The sequence below is a fragment of the Petromyzon marinus genome, chromosome 20, assembly GCF_048934315.1.
Source record: "Petromyzon marinus isolate PM22_M1 ecotype Great Lakes invasive population chromosome 20, UKy_Petmar_22M1.pri1.0, whole genome shotgun sequence".
Taxonomy (NCBI): Eukaryota; Metazoa; Chordata; class Hyperoartia; order Petromyzontiformes; family Petromyzontidae; genus Petromyzon; species Petromyzon marinus.
Window position 1 is genome coordinate 4,028,690 of NC_133686.1, and position 19,053 is coordinate 4,047,742.

General features: G+C 48.6%; 1 protein-coding gene across 2 annotated transcripts in view; it reads left to right on the plus strand.

The window, feature by feature from the left end:
• Positions 1-4,003: 4,003 nt before the first annotated feature.
• The window catches only part of LOC116944222 (alanine aminotransferase 2-like), a 30,298-nt gene continuing 15,248 nt past the window's right edge, over positions 4,004-19,053 (plus strand). Inside the window, exon 1 of one of the 2 annotated variants that reach the window (XM_032957737.2) lies at positions 4,004-6,658. In XM_032957737.2, the coding sequence (XP_032813628.1) occupies positions 6,389-6,658 (270 nt within the window). In that variant the 5' untranslated portion in view covers positions 4,004-6,388. Of the gene's footprint in view, positions 6,659-13,179; positions 15,233-19,053 lie in introns of those variants that run through there. The other variant, XM_076068244.1, reaches the window with a different exon arrangement.

Below are 19,053 nucleotides of genomic sequence, written 5' to 3' on the forward strand. Positions count from 1 at the left end.
ATTTTGTTTTTGTACCTGGATAGTACGTGTTATTTTCTAATTGCTTATGCCTCAAAAGTACAAAAAATTGCAATTATTGCCCACAAACTTTTCTTTTGTGACCAGGACAGTAATATTTTGACATTTACCGATTTTCATTGAGAAAACGTGGTGTGCATTTGTGTCATTCCTTCACGTAAAGTCCTGGTCACAAAAGCAAAGTTTGCGCGAAATAATAGACATTTTATATACGTTTGAGGCATAAGCAATTAGAAAATAACACTTTCTACCCAGGAACAAAAATCGTGTTACATAGTGAAGTAGAATACGTGATGGGAGACCACACCACTGAGTTGGGAGTAGTCCGGTGGGTGGGAGGGTGGCAGGAGAAGGGATCCATGGATTCTGTGGCCCATTTGGAGCCCGATGCTTAACATTGCCGAGTGAAAATACAGAAGAGAGACTGCATAGATAACAGAGACGTCGCGAGACGAGAGACTAAAGATACGGATGTAGGTGGAGCTAGAAATATTTAGACAACAGAGATGTACTGGGACGACAGAAGCGATACAGGCGAGAGAGAAATGTGGTATGGATGTACGTTGAACTTCTTTCGCACCGTACGTAGCCAACCATGCTAACCGGAGGTGCGAATCGGAGTGAACCAGACGCAGAGATGCGGCGAGATGAGAGCTGCAGACAAGATAGGGATGAGAGATGAGACGTGCAGGTGCAAGGTTCCTTAGTTAAACTTTTACGGTCAAATATTCCCATCTTCCCCCTGGCTCTGTCAGACTTGTTTCGCCCCTTTGGCTGCCGCTCAGTTGCTCGTCTTGACCAACGGCCAAGTTCGTTTCCATTTTCTCTGAACCACGTGTTCCTGTCTCAATGTACAGGGTGGTCCAGATGCCTTGTGACCATGGGCGGACACATTTAAAAGAAAAATATTTCAATAGTTTACAATTAAGATTTTTTTTTAAAATTATATGCACCCGCGATTCCTAATGTGAGGGACAAAGGGAACCTCTATCCCCCCCCCCCCCCAAATACAGGGTACTTCAAAAAAATGTTAAATCTTCTGAGAATTTGCAACAACACCACGAGAAACGTGCCTCCGGGCTCTGGAGACCACCTGGAGAATATTCCAGGGCACGCGTTGACAACGATGGCGAACAAGTGGAGACTCTTTGACTTTTTGAAGCTATTAACATTACATTTGTTATCATGTTTTCCATTAAAAACGATAGTCCCTGTAAAAAGTCAAACTCCACCTATGCGTGTGACCCACAATTAAGTTTCCCCCCAATTTTTTTGCATGTTAATTTCTGTTTTAAATACTGTAAACCCTTACTTAAAACAACACAAATTACGTTTTAGAGAATTAAATGGGGGTCGCAAGACATTCTTGGACCCCCTTGTACAATAACGCCCACAAAGCGTGACTCCCTCCACACGGACCGCCACGCGGCGCGATTGAGCCTTGCTGTCTGACCTTATAGATCACGCGACTTGGGTCACTTTCACTCGCATCCACCACCAACTCGGCAGCATTCCTTCCCGCGACGCTCGCAACGTCGTCTATCACGCCGCTAGTCCCACCACACCACGTCCGTTGCCCGAGGATCTCCAACCGCCGTACTACAGCGAAGATGACGAGGCAGGGTTGGTGTATTACGCTGCGATGATGGAGCTATCAAGTCACGTGTGATACGCCACCTTGGATAAGGGGGGGTGTCATCATCATCGGCTATGATTTATCCACCGCTGAATGAAGATCTCCCCGAGCTGTCGGTGTCTTTCACGGCCGTGCGATGCAACGACCAATCCCGTATAGCTCCTGCACACGCGTTGAGCTCGCCACTTCATTCTCTTTGGTAGACGTCCTCACGGGCGTGCAGAGATGTTAACTCCCTCGCCTGGTATGCAGGAGATCGTGGGTTCGATCCCGACGTCTGCTGTATATTTGGAGTTTGCGTGTCTCTCTCTCTCTCCCCGTGGTTGCGTGGATTTTTTCCGGGTCTTCAGGGGTTTTCCCTCCGCGTTTAGAATCAACATGTGTTTAGAGTATTTGGCGGCTGCTATATATTTCAATTTGATAAGCCACTTAATTGAGCTATCATTTGTGGCCAGGTCGCTTCTGAAAAAGAGCTATATAGCTCAGTGTGCCTTACTTTGTAAATAAAGACAATTGCCCATAATAAAGCTTTTTGGGTTAAATCGCATTAGTATAAATGTGTTGATTTACTCTCCAACACACCGGTGGGCTGAAGCAGTAACTATTTGGAGTTTTGTTTACGTGACAAATCCCTTACTAATTGGCTGTGTCGGGTGGTGGAGGGTTTCGACACATTTATGGTATACTTACGCTATCTAACCCAAAAACCTTTATTATTAATATTGGTCGCTAAAGCCTGCTGCGTGTTAAACTAAAAATTTGGTTGCCACTCGGTCTTTTAAACCCCTGCCCATATTATTTATTTATATTTAGTGACTTGCTTACAATTTGTTTTCAACGTTGCACTCTCACCGTTGTTTTTGTTGTTGTGTCGTTTGCTGCGTGTAACTTGCTGACCCGCCCAATACTGGACACCTGTGAACAAAAGATGCTTCCTAGCTTATCGGATTTCTCCCGCAGTCGAAGTGAAGAGTCTGATTCTGCTCTCGCCTTCGAGCGTCAGGGCTCAAATCCCACTTCGCGATCTTGCCCGTTGTCGTCATCGCGCCTTTTATCATCCCACGTGTCTCATTAACAATGTTTTTTTTTTATTACCAGCATCTTTTTGCACACTTTTCAGCCTTTTGTTAAATTTTCATCTTGATTGGCCATGTTTCTGGGTTTTGTTTTAAATTAGCTGTCATACCAATTTATTTTGCATTATTGTTCATTTTATTGGGTGCAATTGTGAATAATTGCCACATCAAACAGCGCATCTAATCGGCATAATCATTGGCAACTGTAATTACATTTACCCTGCAATGTCTTGCCCATGCCACCGCTGGCGGCAGAGCGTCTGCGAGGTCGCTAGGGAGCGCTATAGGACCAATTTACCGGGTATTTGTCCTGCTCTTCCAACACGGGACAGGCCACAGACGTCTTGGGGGCGTCCATAAATGACGTCACGCGATTTTGGACTATTTTTGACCCCCCCTCCCCTCGTCACACGACGTCACAAAAAGTCAGACCCCCCCCCTCAAATATGACGTCACAAACCTCTGCTCCCCCCCCCACAAAATATATATTAATCATGCTTCAAATGGCTTTAAACTATTGTCATTGTAGTGCGTATTTAATGTGGCGCTGCACTCTGATGTTGTAGGAGAAAAAAATGTATTAAAAAGTCTATTCAATCAAGTATAACGTGTTGTTTGATAATTTTTATGTGACGTCACATTTCTCAACCCCCCCCCCCCTCGTCACACATCGTCACAAATGTCTGACCCCCCCCCCCCCCCAGGTGCGTGACGTCATTTATGGACGGCCCCTTGGTCAATGCGGGAGTACTGCACCCCACCCTTTTCGCCAACCCACTTGCCTTCCCCTTCGACTCTGGGTGTACACATTTATAACGGATGGGTTGGACAGAGGCGGTGGTGGGATTTAAGAAACGTGTCCAATATTTCAACCGCCCCGCCGACATATCGCATATCCCAGCGGGATATCGCATCGAACTGTGGATTATAAGTCTCATGTACTCGACTAACAGTGACATCACGGCAGTGTGCTCATGTGTCTGTTTTTTTGTTTGTTGCGGTTGCACCCGATTCAAGAGCCGAATGAGAGCTCACAGGGCTATACCAAATAAATGAAACTGAAACTCTGTCGTGCCATGGTTAACGCGTGGCCGTGTCTCGCACGTGCGCAGCAGCTGATTTGCTTCGCACGTGGTATTTCAGCCGGCACGTGGGGGCGTGCGTCTCCCTCTATGGGGCTCACGTGGCCTCTCTCGGCCAATAGAATCGCAGGAGGCAGCGCGCGTTGGCATTTCTGCACCCCCCCCCCATCGCCACGTGACTTCACCCCCCCTCCCCCCGAGGTGGCCCCGCCCCTCGCTTCTCAGTGGGGCTTTGTCTGGTAGGATGGGGATGGTTTTAGTTTGTATTTGTATATTTTTTTGTGTGATTTGTTTACCTTTCCTATACTTTGCACTGTTTGTCGTGTTTTTTATTGTTTCTTGTTGTAACGTTTTAACCCTGTGCCCTGTGAAAAAGAGCTTTGTAGCTATATTCTTGGTTCTTTCGGTAAAGTCACGTTGAAGGGAAACAATAAAATAATACTATATATAAAACAATAACATTCTCACGACGTTTCGACTGTAACGCAAGCAGTCATCAGGTGTGAAAACCCAACGGCAAGAAACATTTGAAAGAAGTGGCGGTTTGTATTTATTTATTTTTAAACGTTAGCACCACGGATAGCGATTTGGCAGTTTGTTTAGATGGACGAGTCCATCTATGTTCGGAAAAGAGGAGGGGGGAGACGAAAAATTAATGTATGCTGTCTGAAAGCCACCGTAAGCGTGAACAATCAATTAAGACACGAAATGGTTTATCAAATCCTTCCAATGATTGCTAAGCCAGAATCCATCTTCTCGGTTGAAATTGTCTCTGTGTTTGTATATGTGGATAGCCTCGTGAACGAATCTCTCATGGTAGCCAGATGGTTTGCAAAGAACCTCTGTCTTTGAGAAGTCAATGTCATGTGAGCCTACTGAATTATAAGAGTGATCTGCCACGGCCGAGGTGTTGGTCCTACCGTGTTTAAGGTCTGCTTTGTGGTCACGGATGCGGTCCGAGACATGTCGTTTGGTTTCTCCAATGTAACTACTACCACAGAGGCAACTTAGTTTGTAGACACCAGGGTACTGTATGTCCGGAATCACAGCTTTGTAGCTAATCGGATTTTTCCTGCAATATAAATACAAGATTCTGATTCGCTTCGCCTTTCTACTCGGCCCCGCCCCCTCACCACTTGCCCCCCCCCCCTTCATAACTTAGCCCCGAACCTGCAACAACTTGGTCCCGCCCCTTCACCGCCTGGTCACGCCCACTTCATAACCTGGTTCCGCCTCCTTACAACTTGGCCACTCCTCCCTCCTTCATTCGGTTCCGCCCACAAGCTTGGCCCCGCCCCTGTCCCTCCACCGCAGCCGGCTCAGCACACGTGTCAATACAGTACAGTCATTGTATACTGGATAGTGGCGACTGTTCACTGAACGTTTTACCATTCGTATAGCTTACGGTATATATCTTTATTCTATTGATTTTTTAACCATTGTATCGAGTATACCCTATTGTATTTATCATACCGTTGTATTGCCTTGTTGCGCCCTATCGTGTTGACCACTGTATACATTATTTACAGCGAATATAATTACAGTACAGTACCGGTAACGCACCATTCGCTTGCCGATAATATTTACGTTGTACGGTTAATATTCCTGTCTTGTATGTGTGTGTGTCGACTGCGGTGTATTTAAGAATGCCGGACGTGACGGCCTAGATGATTTACACGGCTGCCTGAATTGAACAAGCCGTTGTTGCATCTCCTGTGTCTCGTCTTGGCCAGGGGAAGGGGTAAAGAGACTCAATAGGAGGGGAGAAGGTTAGGAGCGGGGCCATAGACTTTGACTCTAAGCTGGGAAGAAGTGAGTGGGGTGAAGCGACATTCACTGGACAGACATCACGACCGGGTTACATCATCCAACACGACTGGTCTCACGTCTTTATTTTATTTTGCTGGGGGGGGGGGGGGTTGAGCCAAGGCATCGCTCCGCCTCCCACGCCGCGTTGCTGTTTAGTCCATCACCAAAGCGCCAGTTATTGTCCTGGGCACAGCGTGTTCGTGACCCACACACACATATACTGTGTCACCGTGTGTGTGTGTATATATAACACATCGCCATTCAAACACAACCTGTATATTAACGTTCACACACCGTGTATTTTGACGTATACACACGTTTATAATGTTAGATTCTACACACAGATACATATACAGTGTGATTTCACAGGCTTAATACAGCACACGGTGTATATACACAAACATTGTGTGCGCGTGTTATACATTGTGAGTATTTTATACAGGCACACGGTCGCACACCGCACGCATCCATTCATTCACTCACCGCGCACGCACCACTTTCTGGGGTCAATACTATAGTTTATCGGTATATTATTGGTGGTTATAGTATACGCTGCTTTGGGCTTGTATCATCCTATATTGACACACACACAGGACTAACTGCATAGACTCCACGTACACCACACACGTGTAAACTGTACACAGCGCTACGACCTGCAGACACTAACACACACACACTAACACACATCGAGACGACACGCGATCGCCAGCACATAGCAGGCGACACAGAGTTCACAGCAATCAGACAAACAACCACACACAACCAGCATGGATCTGGGAAGGTCGGGACTCCGGCTCCTGATGGCGAGGCTCTGCACGACGCACGTCCCCGCCGCGTCCCAGCCGCGGAGGCCGCTCGCCTCCACGCAGAGCCCCGCGCCCGCCCGCGGCGAGGGACCGGGGCTCGAACCGGGCCGGCCCGGGCGTTGGGGCGGCCTCACCGTCGAGTCCATGAACCCCAACGTGCGCGCCGTGGAGTACGCCGTGAGGGGTCCCATCGTGGTGCGCGCCGAGCAGGTGGAGAGGGAGCTGCTGCAGGTGAGGCTGGTGGCTGCCGTGGTGGTGGTGGGTGATGCTGGTGGTGGTGAATCTGGTGGTGGTGAGTGAGGGGTGATGGTGATGCTGGTGGTGGTGAGTGAGGGGTGATGGTCAGTGAGTGATGGTGGTGATGCTGGTGAGTCTGGTGGTGGTGAGTGAGGGGTGATGGTCAGTGAGGGATGGTGGTGGTGATGCTGGTGAGTGAGAGATGGTGGTGATGCTGGTGGTGGTGAGTGAGGGGTGAGGGATGGTGGTGATGCTGGTGGTGGTGAGTGAGTGGTGGTGATGGTGAGTGAGTGAGTGGATTCGCGGTGGTGGGATTCGAGCGCAGTGGTGGATGGGTTGGTGCCACCGTTATTGTGATGGTTGATAGCACTGTGGTACTTGGGAATTATTGGACAGCCCCACTCATTGTTATTCACGTGGACCCCCATGGCTTTTGCTTACATTAGTTTTGCTGCTATCAATTTCTACTTGATATAGTCACTTTGTGGCGCGATCATTTGTGGCCAGGTCGCTTCTCAAAAATGGGTTAATACCTCGGTGGGATTCAAACGCGGTGGTGGATGGGTTGGTGCCACTGCGCTTGTGGTGGTTGTAGCACTGTGGTACTTGGGAATAATTGGACAGCTCCACTGATTGTTCATGGCTCTTGCTTAGATAATTTTTGCTGCTATAAATTTCCACATTGTATCGCCACTTTGTCGTGCTATCATTTGTGGCCAGGACACTTCTGAAAAATGGGTTAATAACCTCGGTGGGCTTTACCTGGTAAGATAAAAAAAAATTGTTTAATTTGGATATATATATTTTTAAGCGATTGTTTACCCTTCCTATACCTTTGCATTCCTATCTTGTTTTTGTATTTGTGGTTGTAACGTTCTGACCGCGTGTCCTATCCTGGGCATCTGTGGAAAAAGAAGCTTTATAGCTCATCGGATTCAAGTTTCATTTATTAGGTATAGCCCTGTGAGCCATGCGGCTCTTAAGTCGGGTGCAATGTCAACAAACAAAATATGAATCTACATTTCAGAAAAATATTACACCACAACCAGACCAAAATAAAGCTACAAAAACAATGTAACAACAGTAATCATAGGAACTGTGATTTTAAATTTAACCAGTATGAATACATATTCTGAAACTGGACATGCGGGTTGCCACAGCTACGCATCCCGCACCACCTTGTAAATCTGTCCATGGTGCCTGTCACCCACAAGTGATGATTGTTGATGGCCATATTCCTGCTTCGGAAGTTAATGTGTAATAGTTGTCACTGCTGCCACTTCCACTGATGCCACCATAGTTAATGGTTCTGCCACCGGCTGCTGCTGACTTTGCCACAGCTGTTACCGACGTTACTGTTGTCGCTGCTGCTGCTAGGAAGTCGCTACTTCTGCTACTGATATTACTGCTGTTGTAACTGATTTTGCTGCAGACGTTGCTGCTGCTTCTGCTCCGTTGCTTTTGCTGAGGTCGTTACAGTACCCCTGGCTACAGATGTACTACTGCCGCTGCTGCTACCAATGCTGGTGCTGCTGATGCTGCTGTTTTGGTAATAGCTGAGCTGTATGGGCCATTTGCTGGCGGCAGGCCACGTGCGCAACTGGATTTTAGATTAACCCTCAATAAATGCGTTGGCAGAAACATTGTAATGGCCATTGAGAGCAGAGGGAGCGGAAAAAAACCGTACTGCCAAAGAGCATTAATTATTACTGAACTTGACAGTGTTCAGTATTGCCTTCAAAATACTGGGGCCATTGAAGACAGTTAAAGCTGTTTTTTTCCTCCACACGATGTTTTTTTGTATGTTATTTCTTTGTATGTGTGGAGTTTCCCCGGGTAGTCAAGTTTCCTCCCATGTGCCAAAATAATAACGGTTTGGGCAAACGTCCCATTGCAGGACCCTCCTGAAAACAAGTCTTGAGACTCAGTGACGCTTTTTTCATGGATCCTACACACATTCTTAATTGTTTTCCCATGAGCCTGTTCTCACAATTCTGAATTATTAGCTTGCTATACTGCGGTATATGTCAACATATTTAATATATTTTATATGCAAAATGATGATTAAGTACACCATCATTTACATCTTGTTCTATTCGCAACATGCTTTATGTATCTTTAGCGAGACTCTAACGAGATAATATTTTACTCAAGGTGCTTCAGTGAAATGATAAAATTAATAACGGCATATTAAACACACAACTTGGTATTGTTGTTAGCGGTCACTGACCTGTAATTAATATTAAATATGTGAAAACATAAACAGGTCATTTTCTCATTTGGAATTTTGTTTACAACATTCGTGCCTGTGTTTGGATTCTGGATGTCTTGTACTTTTTAAAATATTTAATATCCAAACTTGCCTATGAAAGTACTGTGTGTTCGTGACGTTTCTGCTACGCCTCCCTGCTTACATCAAGCAGGGTAAACTAGGACACCAGGATCCTGACTGCGTGGCAACTGCATTAACTGTTCTTCATCAGCCCATATCGTGTAGCCACGAGGGCTCATAATTCAATGCTGCCCAGCTGATTTGCCATCCGTCCAGGGTGCTGCAATGGCGAGATGTTAACTCCATCGCCTGGTGTGCAGGAGGTCGTGGGTTCGATCCCGACCCTGACGATGCCTGCTGTATATTTAGAGTTTGCGCGTGTCTCTCTCTCAGCATCATTATCACGGTGGCTAGGAGATGTTAACTCCATCGCCTGGTGTGCAGGAGGTCGTGGGTCCGATCCCGACCCTGACAATGCCTGCTGTATATTTGGAGTTTGCGCGTGTCTCTCTCTCTCAGCATCATCATCACGGTGGCTAGGAGATGTTAACTACCTCGCCTGGTGTGCAGGAGGTCGTGGGTTCGATCCCGACCCTGACGATGCCTGCTGTATATTTGGAGTTTGCGCGTGTCTCTCGCTCATCGTCATCACGGTGGCTAGGAGATGTTAACTCCATCGCGTGGTGTGCAGGAGGTCGTGGGTCCGATCCCGACCCTGACGATGCCTGCTGTATATTTGGAGTTTGCGCGTGTCTCTTTCTCTCCGTGGTCACGTGGATTTTTCCTCGGGTCCTCCGGTGTTTTCCCTCCACATTTAGAAACATGCGTCAGGAGTATTTGGCCGCTATAAATTGCACGTGATAAGCCACTTTGTTGAGCTATCATTTGTAGCAAGGTCGCTTCTGAAAAGGAGCTACATCGCTTAGTGGCCCTTAACTGGTAAAACAAAAAAAAGAGTGTCATCATCGTGATGGTGAAAACATTGTGAGATTGGGCCATCGTGGCAATCAGTGTCTGTTTGGTGCTGCAAGTTGGGTTGGGTGCCAAGCTGGTTAACAGGCGTGTCATGTAATCACGCTTTATAGAACTCAAGCTGGATTTTTTTATTTATTTCTGCAATGACCAAACAAAAAGATCATCATAGAAAGACTTGGACATCTTGCTTACAACACTTGGGTGTAAATTTGCCCCGTTCCTCTGGCGAGGAGAAGCATCTCGGCACGATCACTTTTTTACTTTCCCCCAGCATGCCACCGATTTGATCGATCCCAATCGGACAAAGGGCTTGGTCAACAACGGACCAGGAGTTGAGCTCACGCCGCCTCTATCCCAATGTGCCTCTTTGTTTGCGCCGACCTGGAGGGTTATCGATCCGACAGAGCCTATTTGGCCGCATCGATGCACGGAAATTACGATCGGAGCTTATAAATGTATATAACAGATGAATTTATCACTTCTGGGAGACGACTTCGCGTTACGCAATGATAATTGTATACTGTCGTTTTCTCCAGGTTACAAGATGGACCTTTTCCCTTGTACGCTACCTTAAATAATATGTGGAGGGTCTGTCTTATAATCTGGTAGGTGTGTGTGTGACCAGAGTTGCATAGCTTTATTGACACCGGGAACACATTATAATCCAGAAAATACAGTTATATTAATTCACAGCGCTTTGTCAGTCCTGTGCTACATGAAGGCCTCTCCTATGTATGTATGTTTAACTTCTTTCGCACCCTATGTAGCCAACCGTGCTAATCAGAGATGCGTGGGAAGGACAACAAACTAAACACAAAAAGCACCTCTAAACAAATGAGTTTTCAATCCAGATTTAAAAGTGCATAGCTCCAGTGGCTTCCTAATATCGGAAGGAAGAGAGTTCTAGACGGCCGCAGAAGCGTGTCAATTTGGTCATGGGGGGGGGGGGGGGAGGGAGTTTGACCATACTTCACCACATTGGTTGGTCTGGTTTGGTGAATGTGTAGTGTGGGTTTTCACGAGGGTGGAGACGAACGGTTGGAGGCACCACGTTTATTAACAATGGCTACGATACAGTGCGTAGCCAACCCTTAACACTTGAAGGGGTTACGGCCCCTTCACCCGCTGCCTAAGGAGGTACCGCCTCCGGACTGACGTGCCCTACTACTGGGGCCACGGTCTCTGGGTCCTCCGGCTAGGGGTGACCTAGGGAAGGCTGTTCTGACCTGACCCAGCCAAGGTACAGGTCCCGACCACTGGCCCGCTCGGTCCCGGCCCTTACAAGGACGGCGGGCCCCGACGGTTCTAGGGTTGCACAACTGGCCCGTTCGGTCCCGGCCCTTACAAGGACGGCGGGTTAGGTGATTCCCAGGGTCCTAGCTATCTGGGCTTCAGTCTTCAACTGGCTCCTGAGCCGTCCAGAGGTCCGGCAGCTCTGGAGGCGTACCCGCCCCCGGCCACGCCTTACTTCCAGAGAGGTCCGAGGGGGGTCCCGGGGGATCCCAGCACACCCCGCAGCCCCCCTTTGTCTCGGAGCTGGGGAATCTAGCGGCCCCTTTACCGGTCCCAGGTATTGCCACTGGTGGACCTCGTTCGCAACTGCAGGTAAGTAGCGCGACCCATTTACAGCGCTTCAAATGTAGTGGCCGAGGGTTGGTTCAGATAACATTCAACACTAATATTAGCTGTGCCCAGGAATGGAACTGAGGTCGCCGGGTTCGTAGGCCAGTGTGTGAACTACCCCCCCCCCAAATCCGCAGATGAGCGTGGATAAAAAATGAAACCACTGCTGCCACTTCTGTGTTACTCCTCTTATCCCTGAATAAGCACGGATGATAGGATTAATCGTTGCGAAAATAATAGGATTTTACGCGGCTATGTTTGGGGTTGCAGACACAAGACGGAGCATGTAATAGGAAGGTGCATAAGGGGCATTTCACTAAATCATCATCGTCGTCAGCCGTGATGTGTCCTCTGCTGGATGAATCTCCCTCTCGTCGTTGTAATCTCTCAATCGCGCGATGTAATCGTCCGTCGAGCTCCGTAGTTGATGTCCTATCGGGCATTTTCCCTGCTTTGCCATCGCAGGAGATGACAGACAAGATAGGGGTGCGGGAATATATTAGCCGTTTTTCTTTGTACGTAAGTGTGTATGCACGTTGAACTTCTTTCGCACCGTACATAGTCAACCGTGCTAATCGGAGGTGTGACGAATCGGAGATGCGGGGACATCTGCAGTGCGGGGATGATGTTACTTGGTTAAATATTTGCATCTTCCCTGAGCTCGCTCAGACTCCTGCGCTCATTTAGCTGTCACTCGGTTGCTTGTCTCGACCGCTGGTGATCGTCTCTTCCCCAGGACTGTCACCAAACAATAACTTGCGTCGTAAGCTGCCATTTCGGGCAGTGTTTCACCTTCAAAGCGGGAGTTGCATGCACTGAACGGCCGTATTCTCCAGATTGGAATACGCACTTTTCTTCCCCCTGTGTTTAAAGGCAAAAGGTGAGGTTGCATCTTATAATCGGGAATGTGTTTGTGTGTGTGTGTGTTACCAGGTTTTTAGATATTTACTCGCACCCCCACAGGCTTTTTTGCGCGCCTTACTCTCTCCGAAGCAATCTTCCCCCGGAGAATCCGGTATCTCCAGACCTGAAGATGGACCGTTGCCGGAAAGCGGTCGCCTCCACGTTTAATTTACAACACGTCACAGACGATGAGGCTGTTCTCTTAATCTTCACCGTGGTCGTGTTACAGTCCTGTCAATGAACATTCCGAAACGTTATTTTTAGGATGAGCACTGTCCCGTACAAGTCATTACTTCTCCGCCATGTGACCGATTGTATTGCCATTTTAAAAGTCACGCTGGGTAGGTATTCACGGTGTTTTGACGTAGGTCTCTCCGTTGCGATCACGGGTCGTACCGCGCGTTGCCCGGCTCGATGTCCAACGTCTGGATTCTCGTGCTGGGGGAGCGTCTTCAGCACGCGTCGCTACCCCTGGGGAGGTCATTTAATGTCAGTGTTACGTGTTTTTATTTGTTATTTAAATACCATCCATAAACAAATCAACCCCCACTTAAGAAAACCTAGCCAAGAGGAGTACAAAATGAAAAACGCCCTCCCCGCATTAATTTCGTGCGCACGTGTGATCGAAACGCTGCACCTACCCTTACAGAATGTTCTAGAGGGACTCGAGGGGTCTCGCAAAAAGCAAAACCCTGGTTAATTTTTTTTTACGTTGAGCAACACCCCCTGCGTTGCCGCCAAGGGTGCTTTCGTGGCGTTGCTTTGTGGTTGCGTCAGAAATCCTGAATTCCTCGCGCTCGCCCTCAAATCCTCCACACCCCCCTCCCCCTCCTTGCGGATTTTCACTTTTTGGCTGCCCTCGTTTTGACTGTGGGTGTGGTGGACGCGGCTGGGCGGGTGGTTGAGCGATGCTCGCTTGGCTGTGGTGACCTGGAAAGATGGGAAATTGTCTCGGGTGCTGTGATTTGAAAATAAGTAATATTTTTTTTTAAACACGCTTTTATGAAATGTACTAGTAATGGAAGAACTCCACGACTCCAGGAAGTGGCCCCGAAGCTTGCCATAACGTAAGGGGACCGTGGCCAATTACAGCCAACGTCAGTTGACAGTGGACAATTAGACCCAAGCTGAAAAAATAATGTTTAAAAATACATATTTTTATGATAGAATATAGTATTGTCATCAGTATGACATAAGTATACCAAGTTTGCAGTTGATACCACATTGGGAAGTGGGTTAAAATTGAGTTACAAGATTTGAGGATATAACAACGACGATAACAACAGACAGACAGAGTGAGTTAAATGAAAGCGTGTAAAAAACGAGACTCGCTGTAACGCCTAATTTATTTTCATTCGCGTTGACAGACCTTATTTTTTCTCGTGAACACCTTTAGTTGATAGAGAACACCACTATTTATACTTTGCAATCCCATTAATAGTGCACCACTGCATGAAGGCCTCCCCACGCCATGTCGGTTGGCCTGTGCAGGTTGGGGACTGCTTCTGCTATTACTCGTGGCCGGTATTTTTACTTTGGTTTGCCGGGACCACAGCGCAGCACGCGAACCACCACTCTACCCAAACCCTGGATGCAAAACCACTGCGTTGCAAACCACATTAACACAATCGCACTGCGTTACTCCGCCTTCGCACGTGACCATTCGTTGAACAGAAATTGCCCCAAAATTAAACACTGAGCGCCCGTGTCTTGCTGTGGTGGTTCGCGCACTTGAATTGTAATCAAAAGGATGCTGGTTTCGATCTCCCGGCACGATAGTTGAGACAATGTGAAAGCTCCTTAAATCCCCCCCCCCCGCCGCTTCTGTCCACGCAGCAGTTGGCCAATTGGCAATTTGCATGCGGTGGGTAACGCGTGGGCACTCTCCACGTCTTCCGAGTAATCCGGTCAGCCTGGAGGAGTAGGCCAAATGAACCTCCAGAGGGGCTGTCTAGAGCTCCCTCGAGCAGGAGGCGATTTAACTGGCAGTGACCCGATCGGGCAGTCGCAGGGCTGCACCACTCCTTGCCTTTTTAACTCTTTAACTCTTTATACTTCTTGGTGACGCAGCAGCCTCTTGCGACGCGACTGCGGCCGCTGAATAATTATCGGACGTACTTCTTGGTAAAACGGGACGGGCAATGGAGCGGTGCCTTCCCGAGAGAACGGGACATCACCGGGCGAGGCCAAGCTGTTAACGATGTCCCGCCACCCTTTAATGGCCACAAAATATTCTCCGATATGATCGCCATAAATAACCAGTCCAGCGGGACATTGTTGGGCTGCGCGGCCAAGTAAAGTTTTTTTTTGTTCCTATCGGCTGCAGCCTTTTTTTTCTTTCTGGGAACATCACCACTTCGCCCACCAAGGAAAGCTGACCGTGTATTGTTTTACTTTGGTTCGTAATCATAACAGCGAGCGGCGCTCGTCGACATCAGCATGACCGCTCGGCGCTAGAACTTGCGTAATTTAGTGACACAAGCCGTCACGGCTAAGCCTCTGGCCACCCGGATTCGTTATCTGTGCCTCCACGTCTGCCTTGATGTTCTCTGGGCTAAGCTGATGCAAGTCTGAACAAGAACTTTCATGGGAAAGATGGCATTTTTTTTTGGCTATCACTCTGCAGTCGGCTTGCGATGGCAAGCACTAAATAAACAACCCTACTACGGTTAGACAAGACGTGCCGTTTATGTAGGTCAAGGCATATGTGTACGCTTGGTGAACTTCTTTCGCACCGTACCCCACGGACCGGCGGGACAAGCTGGAGGTCTTCCTGCAGGACTTCGACAGGGAAGGTGCGGAGGGGGGTGGGGTTTGGCAGCCGTGGTTCAATGCTTTGTGGGCGGGGTGGCGTGTTATCGACCCAGGAAAAAAAAAACTCCCACAACTTAGCACACCACATCCAGCATACAACTCGCCGTGTCTGCGGCTACTCGTCACCTATTGTATTATCCGGATTCTAAGACGCAAGATGTTTTTTTTTCCTCGCTTGGATCTTTAAACGAACGTTGCGCGCATTGTATTTATGTGCCATTGTTGAACTTCTTTCGCACCGTGCGTGGCCGACCGTGCTCGTCGGAGGTGCGGGGGAAGGACATCAAACACGTGCAGCCCTGCAATTGCTTGCTCGTGCCAGTGCTGGCAGAAGGGCCTCTACTATTTGGTGTCAGTCATCACAAGCCAAATGTAGGAGGTGGGAGTACCCACACTTTACCCCACCACGTGCCATACCCGTGTATACTGCTGGGATGACTGAGGCGGGGGGGGGGGAGTCTAAGAAACTCGCCCCCATTGTTGCAACCGCCGCACCAGGAGGTCCAACCGAACCGGTGAACTCTGCATGGTATGTGTGTAGGTTCAACTTCTTTTGCACCGTACGTATTCCAACCCATACTAATCGGAGGTGGGGGGAAAGTCGTCGGCGCGCTGACATTCACACCACGGCAGCGTGCCCGCCGTTCGTGCAGTCCGTGCCGCTTGGACAAAATATGCGGCGTTGCCGCTCGCGAATGTGATGGCCGACGGTCCCCTGCCGCCTGCACCTCTCGCGACGGCGAACGGTTCCGTCGCCGAGTGGCTGAATGAGGGAACGGGAGCGGTCGCCTCGCCGTGTCACGATCAGCTGTCGAGCAGCGGCCGACGGGGAACGTTCGTTGTCGTTATCTCGACGCTCGTAACCGCGGCCGTCCGTGCCAAGGGGCGAATCCGGCCACCCGGGCCTGCGGCGGCTCGTCGCATGTGGGAGCGGGAGCGGCCCGCTGTGGGGGTGAGGGAGGGAGGGAGCGGGGTGGGGGGTGGCAGCGGGCCACGGTTGGAAGATTTAGAGCGTGAGTTGGGTTGGCATCGCTCCCGCGCTAGCGCGAGCGCGTGGTATGACAACCAAACAACAACAAAAAAACCAGCAACAGCGGCGATGTTGTCGCTTGCTCAGCATGGGGCAGGTGATGAATGCTCACCGAGCAGGGCTTTATCTTTTTAAGTCGGAACAGTGCCCGGAATTCTGTATCGGGAATTGTTTTGGCATGCCGCATCCACCTTGCCTTATTTTGTTATCATTGTACATTTTACTCCGAGAAACCTGTTCATGGTATAATAGGAATATAGGGTACAACAATAATTTAGGAGAATTAGGTATAGGCATAAACTCTGTGTTCTAGTGGTCATGCCTTATACCAGTAATCTCCAGCGCCCTGGAAAATATCGAGCGGGGAATTTAATCCCTGCTTATCGGTGCGGCGTCTTACAGCCACTCCCCATCCCTCGGGGGTCTTGGGGAAAACCTCACTTCGGAGGCAGTGTAGCAAGTGGGTTGTTGTCTTAAAACCAAAAAATAAATTTCAGCCCCTTTGCCAATCCCCTCCTGGATGAAGACACCTTTATCTCATGGCAATGCTGAATGCACAATCGTAAACAAATTTGTGGTGGTGGGGAGAGGGTAAGGGAGACATTTCAAAACATAAAAAGCTTGCTTTGCTTTTTGTTGTTTTGATGCAAATGGCACAGTGTCGGCAGAAGGCTTCCTCACACTCGTGACTGCACAAGCGGCCGAGTCACGGTGGTGAACTGAGAGTGCAAACAGGATGGGCGGTAAGCGTCAGCCAAGAACCTCGTGACCGCTGTGACAATGCGGCCCCCCCTCGTGCGGCCCTGTTTTTAGGAACGCGAGCGCGTGGAGAGGAGCGGGCACGCGCTCGTACGCACGCACGCCGTGCTGACCATCGCCTTTGCCCACGAAAGCTGAAGGTCACCCGCTTCGCCCGGAAAATTTACGGTGGCCCGCAGTGCAACGGCAGTCACTTGTTTCAAAAGGACAGGGACCGCGTGAGGACGTGCCACTGCGAGCCCGCTTTTATCGCTCAACCGGCAGAATTTTGAACGTTCGTTGGCCTACCCTTGCGGCCAACATCGACGTGGACATGTGCACATGCCTGATGGAGTCCCCACCATATGGAGGAGGAGGAAGAAGAATAATTAGAAACAAATGCCCCCAGTGCGTTGGCTCAGCCGTCGTCAGAGTACGCTGCCATCAATGGCAACAGCGTTGAATTCAGAGCGTTTGTCCATTTCTAGCTTTCCTCAATCCGAGGGCTGGCCACGAGGTGGGATGCTCCCACGGAGCTCTCTGCCTTTGGGCCGTTCTGGCGAATTGTCCCGCACGGAGCCCCGTCCAAGCAAACTGCATCGTCGATCCAGGATCTTCTGGGCTGGCCGCGGGCCTCATTTTCCTGAAGCCGTGCCTTGCGTTACCACCTTGCGTTACCATCTTCTCCAGGCAGTCTCCTCCGGGTTTCCCCCGCAGGATCTGTCCCGGCGCACGATCATATTACTCTTCTTGATGAACTCAAATTAATTCTTTGTACCCCGTTTGATCAAAGATTGACGCAATTGTCTGGTGGGGCTTGTCTCAGGGGGTTCTTCCTGAGTTTATATAGCAGTGCCTTTCAACTAAGGCCCTTATAAAGTATTTAAATATCCAACCACAATATAGTGATTATATATATATATCGAGACAAACGGGAGACAAAGTCGATGCAATGAAGATGGGCCTCGTTGCTGTGTGACTTGTTAAACAAGTGTGTGTTCTGGCGTGGTTTAAAAATGGACATTCAAAACCGACTCAGTTTATGTTGCTGTTGTGTACATGCGTCACGACGTGATTTTAACAGGCTCGCGCATTGCCGTTAATAAGAACAATTTACATTCAAGGGGCCAATCTTGCCGAGGGGACCCCTTCTGCCAAGGGGGCTTTTTATGGGTGCATCAAGGTTTTTACGTCAGTGCTAAAAATGAAGAGCACGCCACGATGGAAAGAACCCGGAGTGATGGTTTGAAATTTGATGTGATAATCGCAACAACGGCAAAAAGTTAAAAGGATCAACAAGTTTTGTAGCGTGGCCAATTTTAAGTAGGACCAGTGAAAGCAAATCGTCGGTTCAAAATGTTGAGTATTCTTTTTTTACTTGTCTTAATGCGTTTCCTCTTATGCCTGGGTTTGCATCTTTAACCAATTACGTCCCAAGTGCACAGTCAGCATCTGGCCACAGAGATAAACTTTTTGGTTGTTTTCCTGGCAGCCTCGACAAGGGGGAGAGAGCTGTGTGGGGGCACGTTGATCTGCTCACGCGAGGCCTTGCTTTTACTCTTCACGATATATCACCCAAAAATCCTGAAAGGGTCTCTTTGCTCACTGCCTTTGTACCGTGTGCTCTTCAGTGTTTGTAAATATGAATACTAATGTCCTTTATTTGTCTGCGAAAGCCTCGCCTAGTCTGACGTTTTATATAAATAAATACACCGTTTAAAAATTCATTAATTAATGCAAACCGCCACTTCTTTCAAATGTTTCTTGCCGTTGGTTTTTTCACACCTGATAACGACCGTTTGTGTTATGGTCAAAACGTCGTGAGAATTTTTATTGTTTTATATAGATTTTATTATTTTATTGTTTCCCTTCAACGTGACTTTACCGAAAGAGCTAAGAATATGAATTACTGCAGTCACGAAAGCTTTAAATCAAAACGTAATACTATTGATACAAAGTTCTACACAGATGGATTAATTAATGCATTGCTGTGCCAAGTTACGACCGAGCACTACAACCAATGCCGCCCGCTAT